The sequence below is a fragment of the Podarcis tiliguerta genome (assembly GCF_965153285.1).
Source record: "Podarcis tiliguerta genome assembly, chromosome: 12".
Lineage (NCBI taxonomy): Eukaryota > Metazoa > Chordata > Lepidosauria > Squamata > Lacertidae > Podarcis > Podarcis tiliguerta.
The window spans coordinates 53,730,593-53,755,416 of NC_139545.1; the positions used below are offsets into that span (position 1 = coordinate 53,730,593).

General features: G+C 41.5%; 1 protein-coding gene across 5 annotated transcripts; it reads right to left on the reverse strand.

Moving 5' to 3' along the window:
* On the reverse strand, positions 1–23,346 carry LOC310660842 (meiosis-specific coiled-coil domain-containing protein MEIOC-like). 5 transcript variants are annotated; one of them, XM_083406190.1, is made up of 10 exons: positions 21,848–22,120; positions 20,787–20,835; positions 19,681–19,804; positions 17,053–17,184; positions 14,782–14,948; positions 13,135–13,236; positions 9,204–10,968; positions 8,657–8,791; positions 7,906–8,086; positions 1–5,641 (listed from the first exon to the last, which is right to left on the reverse strand). In XM_083406190.1, the coding sequence occupies exons 4-10, from the start codon at positions 17,092–17,094 to the stop codon at positions 5,373–5,375; spliced, it is 2,661 nt and encodes an 886-aa protein (XP_083262316.1). In that variant the 5' UTR covers positions 17,095–17,184; positions 19,681–19,804; positions 20,787–20,835; positions 21,848–22,120; the 3' UTR covers positions 1–5,372. The 5 variants fall into 5 exon arrangements, with proteins under 5 accessions (XP_083262316.1, XP_083262314.1, XP_083262315.1 ...); XM_083406188.1 differs by lacking the exons at positions 19,681–19,804; positions 20,787–20,835; positions 21,848–22,120 and adding an exon at positions 23,168–23,346; XM_083406189.1 differs by having other exon boundaries at positions 19,681–23,265.
* Between the last annotated feature and the right edge of the window lie 1,478 nt (positions 23,347–24,824).

Here is a 24,824-nt window from a genome sequence, read left to right on the forward strand (position 1 = left end):
TTTAAATATTAAATACTTTAATTGTTTAAGTGTTAGCCAGCACACATAATAAGCACTGAGTGAAAATTACAAAAAAAGAAAATAGTATATCTTATATGGGAACCAGCAGCAGAAAATGAAACATAGATAGAACTGAATACTTGTAGCAATCAAGCTCATACCAAGTTAACATTATATATAAAAACAATGCTAGAACAGGTCACTCACCATGATTTTGATAGGATTCACCAAAACTCTTAACAAACCTTTTTCAAGACATCACAACTTTTTGTGCCTTTCTACAAGCATACCATTTTCTTAATATAATGGACAAGTGAACACATGTTAAGTGACTTCACACAAGTGATGATTTAGCCATAGCTACATGGCATCCCATTTCACTTAAAGTAATACCACAGGTCAGTGTAGAACAATCATCATCATCACCATCGTCACCATCATCCAGAAAGTTACAAGAGAGGTAGAAGTGAGATTTTTGCAGGTTTCAGACCCACAATTGTTTCCAGATACAACGAATCAGCACCTGAACTGACCAGCGGTAAAATATCTTACAGCAACTGACCTCTCTGTCAACATGTTTCAGTTCAAACTAGCCAATCGATCAAATCACAATAGTTTTTTTTCAATTATGTAAGCAATGTGTACACATTTTTACCATTCAACAAGATCGGCTGAAGATGCACAAGGTATTAAACAGCATAGTAAAATAGTATGCCTTCACATTATAATAAAAACAAATTTAAGCTTCTCTTCCAAAATGCACTGGAAATGGTCTCATCTGAAAGAAAAGGCTCATGTTTCTGCAAACCACAGACATTCTGTACTCACTTGTTTTGAGATGACCTCCTGCCCAGTATACAGTCATCTCTTTTTCTTATCAATTTTGCCAACAAGTACAATAATTTATAGTTTATTTGGCAAAGCAGGCAAGATATATTACTAATTGTTGCAGTTTTGTTAAACGTTTCTCACCAACCAGCTAAACCTACCCATAAGCTGAATAAGTAACTTAACACCTTTTTTCCACTCAAAACTGTAGTATTGCTATTAAGTTTAACAAAACAAAAAAAAACACCCACATTTTTCTTTAAAAAAATGAAACCTAGAACAAAAAAATTGACTTTTAAAATTACTTACAAGATGCTACGAAATTCTGTTGTAAAAGCACTTACAAGTACAACTATTCATTTTCGTAATTTTATATAAATGTTTACCAAAAGTTTAAATGTGCTGGTGATTAAGACCCATAAAACCATGCAGGGTACAATTTCAAGCTGGGTTTCCAGACAGGCGAGTAAAAACACACACACACACACACACACACACACACAATTCTCAAAAACTTGTAAATTTGCAGGCTGACTAGGTGTCTACAGTAGAATATTTAGGCTTAAATGAAAGCAGTCTGTTTTCCTCATTCTAAAGGTGCATTGTTGTTGTTTTTTATAGATAATCCTGTTTCTAGCATTTATTGGTGCAAAACATTAAAGGAAAACCAAACACCATCAAACATAAAAATAGGTAACTAAAACAATGGTCAATAAGAACCATTAAAACCAAAATAATGTTGTCTAATAGGCCGCAAGTTTTGTCCACTGTAGATATTATTATAGCCAAAGTTCAGAGAAAAATGCAAAGTAGTATGTTCGGTAGAGCTTTGTTCAAAGCAGCAGCCACGTGACAGCCCCGTGGGAGACTGTGAATTTTTAAACTAGTTCACAACAAGGCGTTGAGAGTGTTGCTCCAAAAAGGAGGAACGAAAAGCACAAGTGCTTCTGGGTACATGCAAAGCAACCTTTGCCTGGTGAATTCTGTAGCTTTAGGTAACAGAAGATCAGGGTGCTTTTTTAAAAAAGGGGGAAATGGATCTAGATATTGGTTGGTGGTCTTCTGTTTACAGAATTAAACACTTTCCTGCTATAAAGGATCTGCAGAGTTGGGCGATCCTTTGGAGCAGCTAGGGTGGGAGCAGAGGGGATGGAAGGAAATCACCTTCCTGCTCTCGAACTTCAATTTGCAGAAGGGCTCCTCTGGAGCCAAGCCATTAATGCACTACTCACTTTGTATCTCATCCTAAGGCTAAATGTTGCAACATTCTAGTAGCATTTTGTCTACAAATAAACAAGCCCTACATAAACAAAATGCCAAATAATAAAGCAAACTAGATTCAGATTTAGATTTATGGCCATCTGGTTACTATAAGGTTCCTCCAGTCTTTGCTACTCTTCTCAGTTTCCAACACCCCAGCATACGAAAACAATAGAACTCATCTTCACAAAAAGTTTGCAACACACACACACATGCACACACTTTCAGACAAATCTCTTAGACGCATTTTAGATTAGGAACCTCTAAATTTTGCATATCTAAGCTGCATAATAATTTAACACACCTGATATCAGAGTGCTCACAGGGCAAGTTCAGCAGGAGCTGTTAGCTGGGACACCACAGTGTGCTTTGTTTGGAGCATTGGCACATACTGACGTGAGTCAGAGGGGGAAAGAACTGCATTGGTTCTGAGCATGCCTTATCTTCCAGCTTAACGTATATAGGCGAAGTTCAGGATTAAAAGCAATGCAACTGTTCTGTATCTCCATGTGAAGAGCCCATGTCTTGATTCTACAACTCATGTAAGTGCATGCCCTATGTGGCATTAGTACCATGTGACCGTCAGCCAGCTGAACTTAATACTGCTAGAAAAACATCCTGCACAAATCAACGCAAGTGCAATAGAACTCCCCCCCCCCCCCCAGTTCCAAAGCAGAAAACTGAAATTCACTTCACATGCATTACATTTAATTTTATCTTTTGGTGGGCATATGTTTAGCCGTTTTCTACTAAAAAAAAAAAGCCAGCACAAAAGAAAATTAAATGAGAATGGATGCCTTCATAGGCAATATAACTAAAACAGGCAGGTTTTATATATTCTAAAGCTAGGGAAACCAATGCTGGGAACTGATTATGAAACATTCATACTGTAAACTACAGCTATCAAATGCAGCTTATTATAATCCCTTTAAATATATTGCTTGGTTGCAACAAAAAGTGAGCACACAGTTATATTTTATCTTTTAAGACTTTGAAAGGCACATTACTTATAACCACCAATTATAACCACAGTTTTAAACAGTTTTCACAAATTAATAACTCGGAGTGCCTAATACACCCATTACTACAAAGCAGTCCTGGAGAAGTACCATGAGTTGGTCAACAGAAAAAAAGGAAAGACTGCCAAACCACTGTTTCTAAACACAGTACGATTGGTAAGAGTTAAATATGATCAACTCCTCACACTGTAGACTAATTCTAATCCACAAAGCATATATGACCTCATGACATTTAGTGCAAAATGCACAAAGCATAATTTCTCAGCATTAACCAATACAAAGGCTGAAAATACCAAATGAAGAAAATGGCACTCTGGTTATTATGCCTTTCAATGATTCCTTTGTTTTTTTAAAATGAAGAGGGAGAGAATGAGGTATCTGCAAGTTCCTGCTGCACACACCTTACAGTCCTTTTACTCATTATTACATTTACTCTAAACATTCCTATCTACTTTACTGCTCCTTTTGTGCCAGCATTTGGTGGGAGGGAGACTGGGTGAAGGTCGTGCTACACATTGTCACCACAGCTATAGGTGGCTGCCTAGTGCTGCCTGTCTCTGCTCCCTTCTCAGCTAATCAGGAAATGGCTGGGAGGGGGCAGAGTTTGACCTAGACAGGCCAGAGGTAGAACTTCTTCATTACCTGTACACAATAGGCCTCAAAGCTGGGCCTGGGTTATGGGGAGAGAGATTAAGTACATTTATGACAAATCCATTAGTCATGCTTCCGGGAGCAGTATCCAATTTAACAACTTAGTAAGCAAGTAAAATCCGTTCCAAGCATTCAAACTTGGTTTCTTCTACCAGCATCCCTCACATTTCCAAAATGGTTCTTTGAACTGAGACAACTGTTCTCCAGAATTTGCCACGGACGTATAAAACACACACACACATTACTTGTTTATCAGTACACAAGAGGTATTCTCACGTTTTACAAGATTGTTAAAACATTAATACTCCTAAGTGATAAGAACCCAAACATTAACGGCCCAATCCAGAGATTCCTGTCACACACTGAAGCTCAGGAACATACACACCACTTCCTATATGGACTAGGGTCTCCTCTCGCCCAATTTGTCAGGGACCAATTTAACCCATTATTTGTATGAAGCTGTCCCCAACATTACAGTGAAACCTTTGGACTGGTGCCTCATCTGTTCCAGTTCTTGCCTTATACATTCACAATGGCCATATAATATATTTGATTGTCCAAGACACAGTATGAAGCCTAATAATGATGGTGATTAAACATACAAAATTTCCTCATGCTAAAAATAAACCAGCCAGCTTTGGTAACCTAGTACAGATTAGTTTTATATAGCTATTCCTACAAACATCCCATCTCTACAAACATTATATAATGTGTATATTTATAGGTTATATATATACACACACACATACAGACCCTGAGCAAACATAAGCCTGATTATTAGGTCTTGCAATAGATCAAAACATATATTAAAATAAAATAAAAATAATATATTAACCATTAAAATAAATACTCAAATCATTAATAGCCATATGTTCATTAAGTGCATAACAAGTTAAATAGTAGTTTTAAGCCACTAAGGCATCGATATATTCCATTTCTAAATCTAAACAATTTAATCTCACTGGCTAATGCTCACTATAATGCAATACTTAATGCTACACATTTATAACTCCTTTTGATTTTCTTTCAGAATCAACAGATTCTGTTGTTCTACCACACTTATAGAAGCTGAAGTTTCGATTAGAGCAACTTGACACCTTTGTTGCTAATACACCTTCCAACACTCCTTCCAGATTTAACGCAACTAACATGAGCTGCTGATTTAATGTAACTACTGTGAGCCAGACCATTGGCAATTTCTTCCTCAGCTCCTGACAATACCACAATAAATGTGCATTATTAATTATCAGTGTGAAACAAACAGTATTCAGTGATGACTTTGGCACTTAAAATATTAGCATTACAAAACCGAGGAATGAAGTGGCACTGTGTGTTTGATTGGTATCACAATTAGCTTTGCCACTTGCTAGTTTCCTAGCCAATGGCTTGAGTTACAGCTTTGGATTGGTGGCCAAGAATATGAACTACTATTGCTTGTCTCCACTTAAGGTGACCCTTTCTATTTTACGCCCTAGACATATACCACCAATATTAAGACTGCTGCAACACTACTACAGAAATGCATGTTGTCTAGGCTTGAATCTCAGCAGTGGAAACGCAGCGCAGATCCACTAGAATTGCTGGCAGCCAGGCGTATTTTCTACACTGCTGCAATCACTTGGATGCATTCACTGTATGACCTGTGGAGGCAGTTTGTGGTTTTCTCTTGTTTTCTTTGTCTTCATGCTCCACGATGTCCTTCACTTGCAAGCTGCCAATGACAGGACAAAGCTCTTCCAAGGCCCTTTCCACTTCTTCTTTTTTTGCTGGTGTGTTCATTGAAGTTTTCGACAGGGTCATCTGAAGAGCACACCATAAAGCTGTACGTGTTTTCCGTGTGAAGAAAGCCAAATCTTTAATGGCAACCGCCAGAGCAAGGACATCTGTAACAAAACCAGCATAGCATCATTTACAATTTCAAGAGGGATTTTTCTCCCCAATACTGTAATATAGAGTTTGCTAACGTTTTCAAAGAACCAGCCTTCGGATGTGAATATTTAATTTATTTTGATTTCATAAAATTTATATTGCTTGATGGTAAAAAAACAAACAAACAAACCTCAAAGTGGTTTACAAAAAGATAAAACAAGAAAATCAAGAAAGAATTGCAACAGTACTGCTAAAACAGATTAAAATTACTTCAATTTCCTAAGCACCCGGGTAGGCTTGTCTAAATAAGAATGTATTTAGCCGACAAGAGTGCGGTGAAGTATTTCACTGCCAAAAGTATGCATTAAGGACTTTCCAAATCCATATCACATCATTAAATAGATGCACAAACAGTCAGTTAGTGATATTTTCATGCATTTAGGGCATAGGACTTAAGGCGCAGGTTTCTGCAGGAGACTGTGTTGTAAGCAACACTACAAATGAACATTTCAAGATTCTGCTGCAGGGCTGAGGAAACCTTTCATCCTGGCAGCTGAATCTAAACTATGCTGCAAAAAAATAATCCTGGCCAATCCAAGCAGGGATTGGCTTCAATTGGAAGCTCCTGCATGGAAACAACCTCAGTGAGGTTTGAATTTGGCATCAAATTTAAAAAGCAGTGAATTACAAGCCCCACTTGCCAATGAATAATCAGGGGTTGCAGCCTTGCCTTTAGCTGCCTCATACCTGAGCGGGGCTTTGGGAAAAACAGTTGCAGGCCGGATTAGACCCCCTTTTAGGTTTAATTAGGCCTTTGGGCCGGAAGTTCCCCTCTGCTTTACTTTTGCATCCAGCATCAACACTTACATCAGCAGGATTGAGACCTCAGTTACTGAGTCTTCCTTGAATATTTAATGCTTGGACATAAAATAACACTGAAGTTTTACAATTCTATAACAGAATGAACCACCCGTTTTCTACTTGCTATTTGAACACACCTGTCAAAAGTTTTTACTCAGGATCTCTTGTAAACAAAAACAAAATGCCTCTCTGGAGCAACCTACTTTTCTCATGCATCCTGATAATTTTAAGAAGAGCAAAGAACTATGGGATAATAAATATGGCATGTCTAATCACAATATTGGCATTTACATGTCATAAAGCAAAGAGCTATGTGGTAATCTGTGTCTCAGTTCTAGAAGGACCTTCTTCAGGATTTTTGTTGACTCTGATGAAAGTCCAGATATGAGTGCTGTACTAAAATACATTACAAATACAAAATATAAATCCAGACACTTTGCACCCAACCAACTAAACAGTAAACATGCAGCAGCCTCTCAAAGCGGAATGTTGCCACTTCAGCAACTTTCCTTGTACTCTATCATGATGTTACATGTTTTCTCTTTGGCCAACCACCACAAGCAAGAAGTTGCAACATTATCAGACGAAACAAATTATATTAGAAAAGAAGGAACTGCAACAAAATGTATTCCTGCTTGCAGCGAGTTGGACTTAGATGACCCTTGGGGTCCCTTCCAACTCTACAATTCTATGATCCTACCACTAACCCTAAAAAGGAATTGTCCTAGATCATGGGTAGGCAACCTAAGGCCCGGGGGCCGGATCTGGCCCAATTGCCTTCTAAATCTGGCCCGCGGACGGTCCGGGAATCAGCGTGTTTTTACATGAGTAGAATGTGTCCTTTTATTTAAAATGCATCTCTGGGTTATTTGTGGGGCAAAGGAATTCGTTTGTGTGTTTTTTCCAAAATATAGCCTGGCCCCACCACAAGGTCTGAGGGACAGTGGACCAGCCCCCTGCTGGAAAAGTTTGCTGGCCCCTGTCCTAGATCTAACCACCTGGCACAGGGCTTTGAGGCCTCTTGTAGGAGGCAGTGGAATGGGTGGGGAAATGTCCACCCTAACATAACAGGTACATAGAAAGTCTTATACAGAGCCAGGCCACTGTTGCAGCTTAGTACTGTCTACTCTGACAGGCAGCAGCTCTCAAGGGTTTCAGACAGATGACATTTCCAGTCATACCTGGAGATGCTGAGGACTGCTCTTGGGATCTTCCGCATGCAAAACAGCTGCTCCACCAGTGAACTATGACTCTGCCCCCTAATGCCTGCTGTAACAATGTGATCATTACATAAAACAGAGTAGGCTTTTCACTTCAGAATGCAGATTTAACCTAAACCTGCATTAAGATTTTGCTCTCCGAATGGTAACATTAATACAAAAGTCCGTTCTGCAGGTGCCACAAAGCAATTACTTGCCTTTTTCATTGTTGTAACGAGATACTCCTTGCCTCTGATGATTAGCAGCGTTAACCATCTCATCCTTGCGTTTTGCTCGGGTAGCACAGATGGCTTCCAAATGACATCTCAAAGTGGCAGATATGTTACCATGGACAGGATTCCCACAAAGCCGTTCCATTTTCCCAACTAAAGTGTGTACCTAAAAAAGAAAAAGACTTCATTAGGGTTTTTAATACTTAAAAACAATCAGATAGCCAAAATCACGTGACAACGGCTAGGCACTTCACGCTGAATGTGAGAACACAGCTAATCTAAATTTAGTTGAAAATATTTTGGAGGAGAAGCAGTTAAAAGAAATTCAGCCATGAATAGAAGCGGCACTCCTCATTGCAGCATGAGAAACATAAAACTATGTTATGAATTTACTGAAAGGCAGGCAGGGGAAGCAGAGGAAGCAAGGAAAACAGTGAAGTGGCCCGTCAGGGTTCAAGCATCCAGCCATCCTCATTTGTATTGTACATTCATTTATATTTCTATCCTACCTTGCCTAAGCTTGAAGGAAGACACAAGACACAAAACAGCCACTTTTAACCAGAACCCCAACAGTCCCCAAACTCCTTTTTAAGATGAGTCTTTCCAACCCCTTCTAAAGGCCATCACAGTTTTTCTTCCTCTGGAAGGCTGCTGCCCACCTCAGACTGGGCTAACATAATTTCTCAAAAACGTGACAAAGCAAAGCATCAACCAGATCTTGGGTGAATGTGCTTACTCTCGCCTGCTCTCGGAATTGGTCCACAATCAGACGATCCACTCGGGAAGGCTTGTCAGGAAGCCGGGAGAAGGGAGCGTTATTTGAGCTGGATACCTGCTTCCCTGGGAAGTTTCTGGCCAGATCTGCCTCTGCCTGAAGAGAAAGCAATAGAATTAATGGAATATGTTCCTCTCTATTGGTCTTTCCCATCCTCTCCACCCGTTTGTAGCTGGCAAGAGAAAAAGTAAAAATGCTCCCCAGTTTCCTGCCGTCAACCCACAAAAGCCTACAGACAAAAAACACTCAGGCAGCGAACAACAGGCACTATGCAACTGAATCATTCTTGGCAATTTCAGTCTTGCCCAGTCCTCCTGGAAACTGAGGATAACGAAGAAGCCATGCAGATTATGTTATCCAAACTTGGAGAAAGATTTGTCAGGCTAGATATAGTCCCCAGTCTTAAGTTTTCCTACCTCTCCACAATGTTACCAGTAATGCTATTAAGATAAAAGCTAATGTCACTATTAACTTCCCCTAGGTTTCACCTTGCTAGAGATTACATTACCTTTTTCCGTTCCCTCTCTAGTGCTCTCCACTGTTCATAACAATCTTCTAGATGACTATGAAGCTCATTTGCAGCTCCACTGCGATGCTTTGGAGGTCTATAGTGGTTAAGAGGTGGTGGAAAGGCAAAGTATTGTGCAGGCAAATCTCCACAGAAGAGTTCGTTAAAGAAAGGACTCAAATAGGGTAGGTCCTCATAGTGAAGGAGCTCAGCAAGTTCAGACAACGGAAATGGCAATGGGGAAAACGAAACATTAGCTGGTGATGAAAATGTGGGAGGATTAAATGGAGGAAAATTAGGCATATGTTTATAACCAGGTATTAATGGGAAGAGAGGAAGGAAAGAAGGATTGATGAAATCAGACAAATTGCTGCCGTTCTGTTCTTCTGCTCTTCTCAATATATCAGGCTGCGTTTGATTTGGGCTTGCATAGCCTGGGTGTGGAATCCAATTATTTTTATGTCTTCTCTCATTCTGCCTAGTTCTCTCATCAGTACTGAACTGGCTTTGCTTTTTATGAAAACTATAGTGTTTCGCAGACTCATTTACAGAATGCTTTTGTGACAGCCACCTGGAGGAAGCATTCGTGGGTATTTCACCACAGTATCCCTCTCTAGTAGCTAAGGAATCCTTCTGGGTGTGTCCAATAGGGTTCGGTTGCTTCCTATTTTCATTGCAGTTTGAAAACCCTGAGCTGTTAGGAATGTTAGCAGATATATGTTTCCCATCTTTTCTTGAGTTCAACATTGGGGCCACCTGTGAATAAGAAGGCTGGGCTATAGATTGACTGGTGGAAGATCCACCAGACTGAGTTAAACATCTTGAAGACAACTGAGAACTCATTTGCTTTTGCTTCCCATAAGTTGCAAACGATGTAGCCACCGGATTTAGTATCTTACTATCCAGCCATGTATATCCATTGTAAGATGAATTCATATTCTGTAGTGCTGGCTTAGGAGGCAAGTGATTACAGGATGCTTTCTGATGATGTAAGGACATCTTACATTCAGTATTGCCAAAGTTCCCCTCTGTAGTGATGCAACTGTGATTATTTTGTGGGTGGTTTTCCTGCAATTTTGCATTCCTTCCTTCTGGAAAGCTATTCTCTTTATTAAGTGGACTGAGAAGGTATGGAGATGAGCAACTAAACTGTTGAGAGTCATAAGCAGCTGGGAAACCTGTATATCTTATATTCTGCTGGATCACTGGATCCCATATTCCATCAGCGGGAGAATTAGACAATTGAGTGAAATATTTGCTTGATCCTTCTGTGTCATTTTTCCCAAGCATGCCTCTTGCATGGTCAGCTTTCTGGAGTTCTTTAGGAGTATTCGTATTATCTTTTATTCTAGTATGAGATGAGAAAGTGCTAAAATCAGAATGGCTCTTCCCATTGCCACTGTTTAACTGATTTTTGTTATAATTGGGTACATTCTGATAGGCAAGTCCACCTTGGTGATTGATTCCATTACTCTTAAAAGCCTTGTTTTCTGAATCTGCATTCTTCAAAATCTCATCAGGTGACCAACTACAAGGATCAGAAGTCACAAGCCAGGATCCTATAACATGGAGATCTTCAAGTTCTTTCTTTAGTAATTCTACAGATGATGTCTTTTGCAAGTTTTCTTCATAAATATTTTGAGTACCAACAAAGTTTGTAGGATCTTCATTTTCCAAGCATTTTGTAGGAAAAAGCCCTGAGAAGTTTTCAGTTTTTTCAAAGTCTGATGACCACACGGGTGGAAATAATCTTGATAGAGAATTCCTGTAACAAACCAACAATTTAGTGCTAAAGACATTTTGTTTCTACAACATAACAGATGAAGCTGCTTTATACATTCAAATCAATGAACCACCCTGCCACTGTATTATCTACATTTAACTGGCAAGAGGTATTTTCCAGCCCACTGGTTGAGATCCCTTTTCAACTGGAAATGTCAGAGCAGTGGCGTAGCGTGGGGGGTGCAGGGGGGGCCGGCTGCACCGGGCGCAACATCTGGGGGTTAGGGTTAGGGGGCGCAAATCCACAGGTTAGGGGGCGCAAATCCACGGGTTAGGGGGCGCAAATTACCTGCCTTGCCCCGGGTGCTGACAACCCACGCTACGCCACTGTGTCAGAGACTGAACCCCATTTGCCTCCTCTAACAATCTTTGTTTTCATAAAGTCAGAAAAATATGCCATTTATGCTGAAAACCTTAAAATGTGAGGATTAATATACTCTTTTGCTGAGCTGAATGTCATCTTATGAGTTTTATTATGGTGAAAGAGCAGAACAGCTTGACCTATATAGAAGATCTGGAGGATGAGGTGAAGCAATCTTAGCCTGATATAGAATTGTAGAGTTGGAAGAGACCCAAAGGGTCATCTAGTCCAACCCCCTGCAATGCAGGAATCCCAACTAAAGCATCCATGACAGATAGCCACCCAACCTCTGCTTAAAACCTCCAAGGAAGGAGTGTCCACAACCTCCATAGGGAGACCATTCCACTGTCAAACAGCTCTTACTGTCAGAAAGTTCTTGCTGATGTTTAGTCGGAATCTGCTTTCTTGTAACTTGAAGCCTTTGGTTTGAGTCCCACCCTCCAGAGCATATATGCTTAGATTACCTAGGAGACCTTTCCTGCCAGCTAAGGCCAACTGCAGAACCAGGGGGAGATTATTATTATTTTTGTAATCATGGCTGGACAGGGAAGGGTTAAATCTCCGCTCCCAACAAGCTAGTTTGATTAAAATTACCCTCTGTGCCTTATATTACATTTTTTAAACCCTGTTGTGTGTAGTTGCTAACAACTAACTCTGACCCTTAGAAGCAGACCAAATAGGCTGATTTTAGAGGAATGTTATTAGTTATTCTACAGGGTATTAATTGCAGGCCATAGAGTGCTGCCCTATGTGATCAGTGAAATTATTCTTTTTTTTCTTTTTTTCAGCTCTGAAGGAATCTCACTCCTAGTTCTGAAGTGGTTGGCATTTTAAGTGCCATCTGCTGGTGGAGATAGGTATTTATTTACCAGTTTAGACTGCTACAGCAAAAGAAAGAACCATTTAAACAAGTCCAACCTGCTTCTTTTCCTACAATTGTCTAGACTGAATAAGGCTCTGACTTGCATCCTTGAGTGCTACTGAATTCAATCTGATATTCTGAAGGACTCCTCTAGACAACCTGTTTAGCAAGGCCAAGAGGGGGACGGGTCTTATCATATGGGCAGCCCAGGACCTCCATACACAGTGCCCAGACTTGTGCCCAGGGGAGGTCTCTTCAGACAGATGGATGCCAGCCTCCTGATCTGCTCGCACCCAACTTACAGAGAATTTAGACTACATCTGGGCTTCATTGAGCATTTGTTCTGATTTGTCTGTGAGGCTATGTGACAAAGAGTATTCATCCTGATTTGCTTGCAAGGTGTTTACATGTCTTCCCATTAACCATCTATTAATCTACTTTTCAAACCAGTTTCCCATCACCTTATAAACAGCAAAAGTCTGGCCTTTTTAAAGTGGATTGGTTGTGCTACGTCAACAGAGCCTTAAATTCATTTTGATTGTGCAAACTTAGGGCTTGTTCACACTTCTGCTTGTCCAGCCACTTTCCCCTAGGAAAACCCGTTGCTGATCGTTGAAACAAAATGTACTTCCATCGTTTTTCCTTTAGCTTGGTGTTTGTTCTGATTCATTGGTAAACTGCAGGTTTTCCCAGGGGAAGTGTCAGGGCAAATGAAAAAATGCTCTGAAAGCACAGGGCAAATGGAAAACCTCTTGGATCCACGGAACAAGGAGAAGTGTGGACAAGCCTCTAAAGTTTTGATATGCCCTTGGATTCCTTCTGCTAAAGACTTAAATGTGCTTAGGATCAAGAGTTAACAAAGGTAAGGAGAGAACAGTTTTTGTGAAGCTTATAGGCGACCTTAAAATAAATAGTCATCAGCTTACCAGCCTGTAACAGGTTCTTGCTTGTTTGGCTCCTCTAGGATGCTTGTCACTAAGCCAAACATATCAGGGCCATTGCCAGAATAGGATAAATTTACCTGTGTTCTGAAAAGAGAGATATTTGAGTATCATCTGTACCAAGAATCTAAGAAGAATGAGCCTTCTAAATGAAGTACCTTTAGAGGTTTTTTCAGAGCAATATTTTCATGTTACTGAACAGTTACGTAAGCCACCTCAACCTTGGTGGAGGCAACATAAAATAAATAAGGTAAGCAGAATAAATAATTAATAAAAGCATTTGGGAAACTGCGAAGCAATATTTACTGAAATTAATAAGCACCTCAAATATGAAAAAGCTCAAGTATTACCCCGCTTGGCCTTATCAGGAAGATTAGAGAGCCACTAATGCATGGGAAATAAGAAACACTGTGCGTAGCAGTGAGGTAATAGGACAACTAAAACAGGACAAGTTAACTGTCTTCCATTGTATCTTCCCACCACTTTTAAAGCAGGAAAGAACAACATGACCAAATAAAGAATCTTGTTCTGTTTTTAATCTTATACATATTAATCCCAGCATAATCACACTCCCAAATGACATGAACGAAGAAAGGGTATGTGCAGAAATTTTAAGCCAAACAAGCCATAGAGTAATCTTGATTTTAGAAAATGCATAGAAATGGAAAGAAGCGAAAGAAAGCCAGACCAAAATCAACAAATGAGAGCTTGCAATCATTTCATAAGCAAACAAGCCGAAGTCAGACATTGTGAAGTAAATTCAGCACCAGTTTGATAGCAGATCAGTAAGTAAAAAAGACAGAAAAGGAAGCAACAGTGAGCATTGTGCACAGTGTACTATGAAGTCTCACAACCTAGTAAAATTAAAATGAACTCTCTTCTTAACCTGGCTTCTCTCCAATTTATTACTTCATTAGGCAAAAAGCCAATATAGCTCCTGCTAATTGCTTTAATATGACATCTTAACAATGTCACCAAGCAATATTAAAACTGGGATACAAACATCAAGCAAGGAGCCTTGATTCATCAGAACAGCACATGGAAATAGGTAACTTCACTGTATCACTTATATCAAAATATTGCTCACAGCAAACTTGTGAGACATGCAACTACTGCAAAAAGGGGAGAAGTCTGAATATAAGGGATTAGTTCTGAAAATGGAGAGGATGTTTCCTAAGTCACTCTGTTTACTGCATTAAGCTGTATTGTCATGCACTGTCCGAATTACAACTGCAACAAAGTTGGCCATACATTACAGGAGAAAGATGTTTTATTCTGTAACAATATCTTCACCGCTAACAATTAAGCAATGTTAAGGAAGAGTACTATATAAAACTTTGCTGAAAGGTGTACCCAGTAGCGTAGGAAGGCAGGGGAAGTGTAAAGGTGTACCCGGGGCTCATCCATACTTCTTGTCCCACTCCTTTCCCTCGGGGAAAACCACTTTTAGAAGCTCAGTTGGAGCAAACAGCAATTTGAGATTTTCCTGGGAAAGGAGCAGGGCAAGGGGAAACTGCTCAGATCAATGCTTTCTAGGCACAGGACAAGCACAGGACAAGTGCCTCTATCAGGCCTCTATCAATCCATTTGTAGATTTCTAGAAAGAACCACAAGGTGGCAATCACTTCCTACCTTTTTTTGGTGCAGCCATGTAATGGGGCAATAGCATTGGCATCATCCGCACATGTTGACCAGCTACTGTAAAACTGGGGAGACTCCACAGTGGACGGTGTGTTAGTTATTCCTCCAAACAAAGGAGAGAAGAGCTGTGTGTCCATTTCTTGCTTAGTGCGGTTTACCTGAGTTGAGATTCGAGAGGGAGACATTTTAAGGGGAAATAGCTTTTTACAGGCCAAATAACCAGACAAGCTCGCTTTCTTGCCTTCCCTTTTGATATTAGAAAATGAAACAAAAGAAAGTTATTCTTGTCATTAGAAGAGTTTGGATTTGATATCCCGCTTTATCACTACCCGAAGGAGTCTCAAAGCGGCTAACATTCTCCTTTCCCTTCCTCCCCCACAATAAACACTCTGTGAGGTGAGTGGGGCTGAGATACATCAAAGAAGTGCGACTAGTCCAAGGTCACCCAGCAGCCGCATGTGGAGGAGTGGAGACGCGAACCCGGTTCACCAGATCACGAAACTACTGCTCTTAACCACTACACCACACTGGCTCCTCCACATTACTGTTTTACAATAATGAAGCATAGTGAAAAGGTACAAGTACTAGCAGTTATGACATGCAATGCCTTGCTTTAGAAGTGTACTCACTGATCAACACTCACACCACATTTTGGTAAAGCATGTATGTTCCTACAGAGCTATTAACTGCACGTATGGGAGTCTTCTGAGCAACAGCAGAAAGAAAGTAATAGAGCACAAATGAGACCCAGAGGAAGACTATATTCACCAGTGGGCACAGGGAGGGTGTCAGGTCAACACAGCCCTCCCTCCCAAGACAAAATTTAAGATTAGTACTGCATTCTCTACAAAGCTACCATTGTTCAAGAGAGTGTGACTTAAATGCTTAAAAAGGGGGAACATGTAATGCTGTCCCCACCCTGTCTTACCCTATTGTCAGAGAATACAGAGTACTCTGTGCAAACTACAATAAATAACCAGTTGGTAAACAGGACTGCATTTATGCTTCATGTAAAATATCCAGGAGAGTCAAGATGTTGAATTGCATAAAATGAAGCAAAGTAAAATTTACTTGATTTTTGCCAAGAATGACTTCTTACTGTTCAGGGAGAGCCTTCAAAATGCATTTGGGCACGAGAAGGGAACCTCCAGGCTGCAGGCCTAATTAGGCTTCCCCAACGTGGTTTTTAAAAAACCCACTCTCACCTGTTGATTACCTGACATCAGGCACTAGACTGGTGAACCTGTGGCACTAAACTGCAATAGAATTAGGAGCACACTTTAAGTTCACTCCCAAGTCTTCCTTTTTCTGCTGCCCCCGCCTCCAAGACAGAAAAAGGTGGCAAACTCAAAAAACCAATGGATTCAAGCTGAAGGAAATAAATAGGAAAGCACTTGGTGCATTCCTGATTCATCATTTTCAGTTGCTGTGAGTGAAACCAAGTCATAAGACACCCATCCTATGACACCAAGTGAATAACAGGTGAGTGGTCCTGCTCACTTGTCAAGCTGGAATGCAGAGTGAGCCAGTTCCAGACCTGGCCCCCCAGCTGGATCCAACCCCACACCCCTGAGTTAGAGTGAAAATAAAAATATACCCTAAGAATTAACAAATAGGGCCTGCAACTAAAGGTTGCAGCCTACCTCATTCTCCTAAAGAAGTATGTTCCTCTTCAGAATTCCAGATGTTCAAGAACAGTAGCCTTGTAGTTAGGTCTGAGGGTGCTGGAGGGGCAAGGCATTTCCTCTGCTACACTAAGTAATTTTAGGGGGCTCAGGTTTAGCTGCCAGCACTATACTTGAGGAGTTTCCTTGCTTGGCTTCCATGTTAGGCATGAATGATTTGACTTCCTCAGTGGCCAACACACCCAGTGAGTGGCATAGGACAGAGGGAATGATCATTTCCTCTTTAGTCAGCCTACTGCATTTCACTGCTGGCTCCTTCGGGATCTGACATGGAAACAAAGCAGACTGGTGGAGGAAGAGGGACATAATGGCCTGTGCCTCTTCCACCAACCTGTTTACTTGCCTGCATGAATTCCTGGTGGCCGACAATGACCAGGCAACTAAATAAGCACAAGGCTGATTTGCAAGCCTATATACGTTTATACCTAGCAAGTCATCTGAGCATGTCTATACTACCACACTCTTCCGGGATAGTCCTGCTTCATTTCCAAACTGCTACACACATACACACAACACACCCTGCATTTGTCAGGAGGGCGAATGATTCCTAATAAAATTCTATTTGCTGTGGACTCACCTGTGGCTCATAATGACTGAATGTGGTGCTTTGCTTAACCATATCCTCATTTTCAGTGTGCAGATTCTTGTTTCTAAAATGAGTAGCATTTCCAAACAGACAGAGGTTTGAAGTCTTAACCACAGGTCTCACCTGTTCAAAAATAATCCAGCATTACAGTTGATAGTAGCTTGCAAAACATTTAATAAAGCTAAACATTATTAAAAGTGAAGTGGCATTCTCCCCAATATTTTGATGAAAAAATCTGCAAAAGTTGAACAAAAAAAAAATGAGAAAACATTCAATATACTATTGTCCTCCTTTCTAAGGCTCAGTTGCTTTCCAACCCAGTAAGAAACATTCCTTGACAGGTACAAATACTTGCTGCTAAATGTGCACCTTGAATTCCAAAACAATCTGTGAAATGCTGTACTAAAGTCTGCAGACTAGCAGATTAAAAACTAAATTATGAGCGATGCGTGGCTGTGTGGAGCTTGTCCCAGGCTTTGTACTTTTTACACACACACAATGCAGTTCCATAGGCTACAAATCAAAGTGCAGAGCCAACATGTCTTATACCCCTTTCCCTTTGTGGTCTTTTGGGGACTAAAACCGAATCCCTCCATTTCCCTTTTGCCCCACAAGAGAATCAATATGGCTACCTTCATTTTCCCAATACAGTACAGCAGCACAATGCAGCTGAAGTGGTGCTGAAAAGTTCTGCATCATAACTTTGTACCTTGCCAATGGTAAGCCATCTATTTCTTCTTAGAATAGAGTCACAGAATCATAGAGTTGGAAGAGACCACAAGGGTCATCGAGTCCAACCCCCTGCCAAGCAGGAAACACCATCAGAGCACTCCTGACATATGGTTGTCAAGCCTCTGCTTAAAGACCTCCAAAGAAGGAGACTCCACCACACTCCTTGGCAGCAAATTCCACTGTCGAACAGCTCATACTGTCAGGAAGTTCTTCCTAATGTTGAGGTGGAATCTTCTTTCTTGTAGTTTGGATCCATTGCTCCGTGTCCGCTTCTCTGGAGCAGCAGAAAACAACCTTTTCCCCTCCTCTATGTGACATCCTTTTATATATTTGAGCATGGCTATCCTATCACCCCTTAACCTCCTCTTCTCCAGGTTAAACATGCCCAGCTCCCTTAGCCGTTCCTCATAAGGCATCGTTTCCAGGCCTTTGACCATTTTGGTTACCCTCCTTTCTTCAAATTTGAAATTCTTCAAATTTCTTCCTTTCTTCAAATTTATATCACTTATCTACTTCAATTAAACTCTCTTCTTTTATTATATTGTTAGCTTCATATTTATATATTTTCCTAGTGGCAATGCCTCTACTTGCATTGTTCACTGACACCTACCTACCCACCCACCGACCTCTTAAACTTCACCAAGTCCTGTTCCCCTTACATCTCACCCCCTGCCCCCTCCTATCACAGCTCACCAAACCACCATTCCCTCTATTTACACTGAAGTAGCTTGCCTGACTTGCCACTTCTTTCCTCTTCACCCTCTGCTGCTGAAGGTTTCTTTTATTCTTTCTTTTTTTTGAGGGAGTGAGCTATCATTGAGCTGCAGTTCCCAATGTCAGCTGTCTATGGCTAAGCGAACTGCAGTGTGACAACATCCTTATGCAAATCTCGGAATATATTGTTCCGCACCACCCCAATCTCCAAGCGATTCCAGGGCTTCCAGGCTTCTACCCAAGGTTTGGTTTACCTGGAATGAGGAACAGCAGACTGTGGTGTCTTTAGGCTGTATGGCTTGCAACCTGAGTCTACGATGCAGGGGCTCACAGCATTAACATCCCAGGAGACCTTGCTTCTCCCATAGTCACAGTCTTGGAATCAAGCAGACATCAAACACGACTCTCATTTTCTGGCTTCTGCCAGTAGCCTGCTTCTAGCCCAGTTCTCACACACTCAACTCTGGCTCTTGTCCTTCTACCCTCCAGGTGAAAAAAGGGGACCCTCTGACACAAAACTTTGTTAATGTATTTTTAATCTTTTGTTAGAAGCCGCCCAGAGTGGCTGGGGAAACCCAGCCAGATGGGCGGGGTAGAAATGATAAATTATTATTATTATTACTTTGTTATTCTAAGGGCCATACTTAGGTGGTAACTAGATATTGCTATTATCTATATAGGAGCACCATCTCTTTGACCAGGAAGCCTCTTGACATGGCCTAAAAGGGCCTGTATCTGCTGCTGAGTAAGAGAGACAGATTGGGGATGCACAGGCCAGGTTTTAAAACTTATATTACTTTCCTGTATTAGCAAACTGCAACCTTTCTCTTCAGACTCCACTGAGGCAGACAGAAAAATTTCTGATTCCAAATACAAGATTTATGGATGGATATAATGGTAGTCAAATTGGGCACTTTTGAAATTATGCAGGAACCATGGGTGCCTATATAATAAATATAAATGCAAAATTATTTGGGCATGTTAAAATTAGTATGTTAACAGTTTTCAGTTTTAATTCTCTCTCTTGGAATTTCTTAGAACATATGTTGTTATCATGGCCTTAAAATATCTACAAGCATTCCTTTAAAAATAATTTCAAAAAAAGCTTTGAATTCATTTGAGTATTTTGGGAAGATGAAGCAACATTCACGGTGCAATCCTATACACACATACCTGAGAATAAGGTCCATTGAACTCAACAGTTCTTACTTCTGAGTAGACATGTCTAGGATTGTGCCATAAGTGCAGTTTATTTGAGCAGGGAGCAAAATCAAAATTTCAGTTCAAATACTTGCAGCTACTTGGGAAAAAAATAGAAATTATAAGACATATAAAACTGACATAGTGTATATTTTTAATTTTATAAAAAATAGTCAAACATGCTAATTTAGAGTCGAATCTATTTAGGGCATTGCAAACTTTTCACATTAAAAGTTTTCCAGAAAATCCACATCACTTCCCCACTCAAAAGTGGTTTCAAGTATCTGGTTAACATACCCCTTGACATTTAATCTCTCATCTCTTCAGCATTTTGAGTAAAGAAACTCAAAAACTCCCTGTTTAGAGACAACACCACCATCTTTCTAACCATACAGCAAATTCAGCTTATTTAAATGCAACTTTGCAGAAGTTACTTTTTACATTTTACACCTTCCCTCCCCAAATTCAAAGTGTAGGAAGGGATAGAAATTAAATTCCCCACCCCACTTAAATGTCCAAACAAACCTGCACAGGGTTTATATTACAGTAGTTGCTTCTTGCATATACCCCTTTTCATGAACACAAACCCAAGAGAGAAAGTCAGGCACAGGCTTTACATACATTCAGCTCTGGTGCAATATACAATCTAACAGCTATACTGTGTTACATCGCACCTTGTCCAACTGCCCTTAGTGCTGCTATGTGACGCTTAGACATGACAACTCCGTTACTACTCAGATACAGAAACTGTTGCCAGGCTATTGTGTTTCTTCTCCACCCACTGGAGAAGCAGGATAAACAAAGCAAGGAGAATGCAGGGCTGGGTCTAAACACTGACACAGATTCAGAAGAAAAACTAACAGCATTGTCAAGTACTGTACTCATATGCTCTAAGAACCACATTTAATCTGCACACAACCAACCCACAGGAAGCCTGATGGCACTAAAAAGCCACAATGCATTTTCCAAACATAAATTCCTATTTGGACAGATCTGAAGTGATATGCCTCCCCACAAAGATTTCAAAATACCAAAGGCTCTGTCTGCCTTTGCAAAAACAAGAGAAACTCCGAGCTTACGTTTTTGGCCTTCTTCCTTTACAGCCAGCCTCAGCTGTGACTGATGTCACTGGAATACCAGTATGTGAAAGTATTATGGGAATTGTAGTTTTCAGACTATTGTGAAATAGCTATAAAGTACAAGGCTCTATTACTGCAGTAACTCCCTAGAAACCTGCACGAGCTATTGTACATACAGAATGAACTTGGAAGGGACATAAATTAACTATTCTGTTCTCTATGTCTGGCTAGAATGTAGTTTCTATGTGAAAAGAGCTCTTTTCTGTTTTCTATCCTTTTAACATTCATAAGAAACAATACAGTACAGTACAATACTGAGCTAGTACCTAGAGGAACCAGTGGTATGATGGTGTAAGGCAGTTTCCTACATTCTTAGGAATCTGAAAGACTTGAAAGTGACTTGTGGCAGCTGGCCCAAAAGTCAAAATTACTTTGGAACTGAAGTACCATGTCTGTCCTATTAGAAGTAGACTCAAATTGCTGCACCCATGCTAGTCCCATAAAAAAACAAAATCAAAAGTAACAGTTGTATAATACCTTTATTGAGATAATAAAACAAGTAGGTTTTTAAATTTCTCTCTAGCCCACAGGTCCCATGTAATGCAGAGGTTAAAATGAACAACAAATGTGGTTGCTGATGCACTGTATTACCGAAGGAGATTAATTTTAGGTGGTAGAATTAGATAAAAAATCAACAGAAGCTGAATTTGGGTAGTGTCATCTAGTGGCTAGAGGGTACTAAACCAGTTCTTTATTTCACTTTGTGTTTTCTGCCTCATGGGTTACCTGAGTGGCCCAGCTAGAACTAGAGACACAATCCAGTTAACTGTTGACTGTCACATTTTCAAAGGGAGAGCAGCTATGCTTCTGTCCTATAATCTTATACACCAAGCGTTCTCCAGCCCAGCTAAATCTGCATTAGCAGTTCCCTCATTCCATCTTATTACTAAACTACATTCTGGGATTTTTTTCCCCATCTGGCAAACAACAGCTTTTATTCCTTTTTAACGTCTCATTCATAACTCAAACAAAGAGTTTTAACGAACACAAAGCTCGCTTGCTTTTGCTTTCTTCATACAGCCCCAATGAAGACACTCCCCTACTTTTCCTTTCTTTTCTCGGAGGAGAGAAGGCAGTAATACAAAGCCACCCTTTGGAATGACAGGTACGCCGTGTGAGAGATTAGCAATCCACAAGTCATTGGAAGGCCATGGCTCATTTAAACGCAAAACCACCTGCTCAAAGACTGTAGTTTGAAACACAGGCCAATTTATTCACTGTGCCAGATTTATATTTTTATCAGGCTGGCGGCCAGATGCTTTGCTGTGCATCGCTAGTAAGGTAGAGGTAAAGGTAAAGGGACCCCTGACCATTAGGTCCAGTAGTGGCCGACTCTGGGGTTGAGGCGCTCATCTCGCTTTACTGGCCGAGGGAGCCGGCGTTTGTCCGCAGACAGCTTCTGGGTCATGTGGCCAGCATGACTAAGCCGCTTCTGGCGAACCAGAGCAGCTCATGGAAATGCTGTTTACCTTCCTGCCGGAGCGGTACCTACTTGCACTTTGACGTGCTTTCGAACTGCTAGGTTGGCAGCAGCAGGGACCGAGTAATGGGAGCTCACGTCGTCGCGGGGATTTGAACCGCCAACCTTCCGATCGGCAAGCCCTAGGCTCTGTGGTTTAACCCACAGCGCCACCCGCGTCCCATGCATCGCTAGTAGACAGAGTTAAATGAGATTGGGAGCGGGCCACATACACCACCCTGGAGCTCCTTGGAGAGGTGGTATAAAAATAGAAGCAAGCAAATAGATAGATAGATAGATGAGGGGAGTAGAAAAGGATATGTGATTAACAGGGCTGGCCCCTGAGTCGAACCACCAAAACAGGCATAGGCAACCTTCGGCCCTCCAGATGTTTTAGACTACAATTCCCATCATCCCTGACCGTTGGTCCTGTTAGCTAGGGATCATGTGAGCTGAAGGCCAAAACATCTGGAGACTGCAGTTCTCAACCTGCGGGTCCCCAGATGTTGTTGGACTACAACTCCCATCATCCCTGACCACTGGTCATGCTGGCTAGGGATGATGGGAGTTGTAGTCCAACAACATCTGGGGACCCACAGGCTGAGAATCACTGCCTGCAGGGCTGAAGGTTTCCTATGCCTGCACCAAAACGACACCCCCATCCACCCGCCAGGGAAGGCGGAGGGAGTGAAGAGCGACCCTAGGACCCGCTGCCCCTGTGGATTATGCCGCCTGAGGCGCTCGCCTCACGGGTGGGCCGGCCCTGACTTCCCCGCCCCTCGTCCCCCCCTAGACCCTGTCACGGGCGCAAATAGGGTCGCCGCTCTTCCCCTTCCCCGCCGCGCCTCCCGCAGGGCCTCACCTCTGGCCGCTGGATCCCTCCTGAGAGGGGAACAGCCAGAGCACGGGCGCCGTCCGCCACCATCTCCTCCTCCTCCTCCTTTTCCTTCCCGCCTCAGCAACAGGGGCGGGCGCTGGTTGGTTGGACGGAGGAAGTGGGCGGGGCCTGCCGCCAAATTCTTCTCTTTCGCCGCAGCCGCCGGCTCACGCAAATAAATGGTGAGGGGGCGGGGCCGCGTGCGTGCGTGCGTCTCTAGCAACTCCGCCCACTTTGACACCCCTCCGGGAACAGGCCAGGCGGCTGGTATTTGTGCGCGCGCGCTCCGCCCCGCGAAATGCGAACGTTCGAAGCGCCTTTTTCGAATGGCTTGCGCGCGCGCGCCGCTGCCCCCGCCCGCGGCACGCGATTGAAAAGTCGTTAACGGCCGTTAGGCTAAAGCTGAGCGGGTTGGGAGAAACCATTTCGGTCGCGGTGGGGGGGGGGAGGGAAACGGGAATGTAGAGGGGGAAGAGAGATCATTTTATAAGTTTATACGCATCAGTAACAGTCCTTCCTTTCCGTTTTTTTCGTTCCCACAAGCTTTTCGGGAACTGCTTTTAATGAGGGGGCTGGTGCCCTAGTGTCTTTTTATTGTAGCTATCCAAATGGTTTTAATAGATTTTATATATGTATATAGCCTTATTTCTATCAATGCTCAATTGTTTTGAATGATGGGTTTTTTAATTTAAAAAAAAAAAGTTTTAGCGGTTCTTATTTATATATATATATGCCCTCTTGATGAGGGATATATATATGCCCAGGGATGAGGGAGCGAGGTATAAATAAATAATAATAATTCTCTTATTATTTTATAATTCTTTTATTTTATACCTGCCCTTTCTATTTCAAATTGAAACCAAATCAAAATGAAAAAGAAATAAACAGAAGAAATAGGGAAACTACCAGGGTTGTTGTCATTTTGTGGGATGTTAAGATGGAGAAAGGGATGGCGAGGAAGAAAACTTCCAAAAGTAGCAATTAGGTGGAAACTGAAGTATCACGAGTCTTGTTTGCATGTGATACTTTTAAGTCAAAACACTCATTGAAGGATTTTTGGGGGGTGGGGTGGGGCAGAGCAGAGATATTAATGAAAAATTAAAGAATTCAACTTGTAAGACATTTGTACACATATAAACAATATAATCATTGGTGTTCACAGAGCTTGCAGACTCCCTCACGAACCATAATCCCCAGATTCCTTTTCTTTTTTTTAAAAAAAAGTTAAACTTTCTAGCATTTGTAATAACTCAAGTTGTTTAGTGTGGCAGCGCCGACACTTTGAAACTCCCTGCCTATTGAGATCAAGCCGGTTGCCTTCACTGTGCTTTTTTCAGAACCTGCTAAAAACATTCTTGTATAGAGGAGGCCCATTGACAAATTGCAGCACCGGGTGGAAAGACCGGGCAAAGTTGTTGCAGTATGCACAGCTGTAATCTTCCTCCAAAAAAAGGAGGCAGGGTGGCCAAAAGCAGGAAGAGAAGCAAGAGCAACTGAAGAGGGAACGCCATTCGCAGTACATGGGACAGGAAGCCACGGGTCTTGGGAGCAGCTAGGCTGGCACCACTCCTGTCTTGCCCTCTAATATCAATGCCACTTTGTCTCCAAGGTGTTCCTTCCACCAGCCTTGTTTTTAGATGTG

Coding starts and splice junctions, on each gene's coding strand:
- LOC310660842 (XM_083406188.1), bottom strand. CDS start 23,230: ATGGTGGCGGACGGCGCCCGTGCTCTGGCTGTTCCCCTCTCAGGAGGG. Junction 17,185..23,167: donor GAGGGATCCAGCGGCCAGAG/GTGAGGCCCTGC, acceptor ATTTTTGAACAG/GTGAGACCTGTGGTTAAGAC. Junction 10,969..13,134: donor CAAGAACCTGTTACAGGCTG/GTAAGCTGATGA, acceptor GGTTTGTTACAG/GAATTCTCTATCAAGATTAT.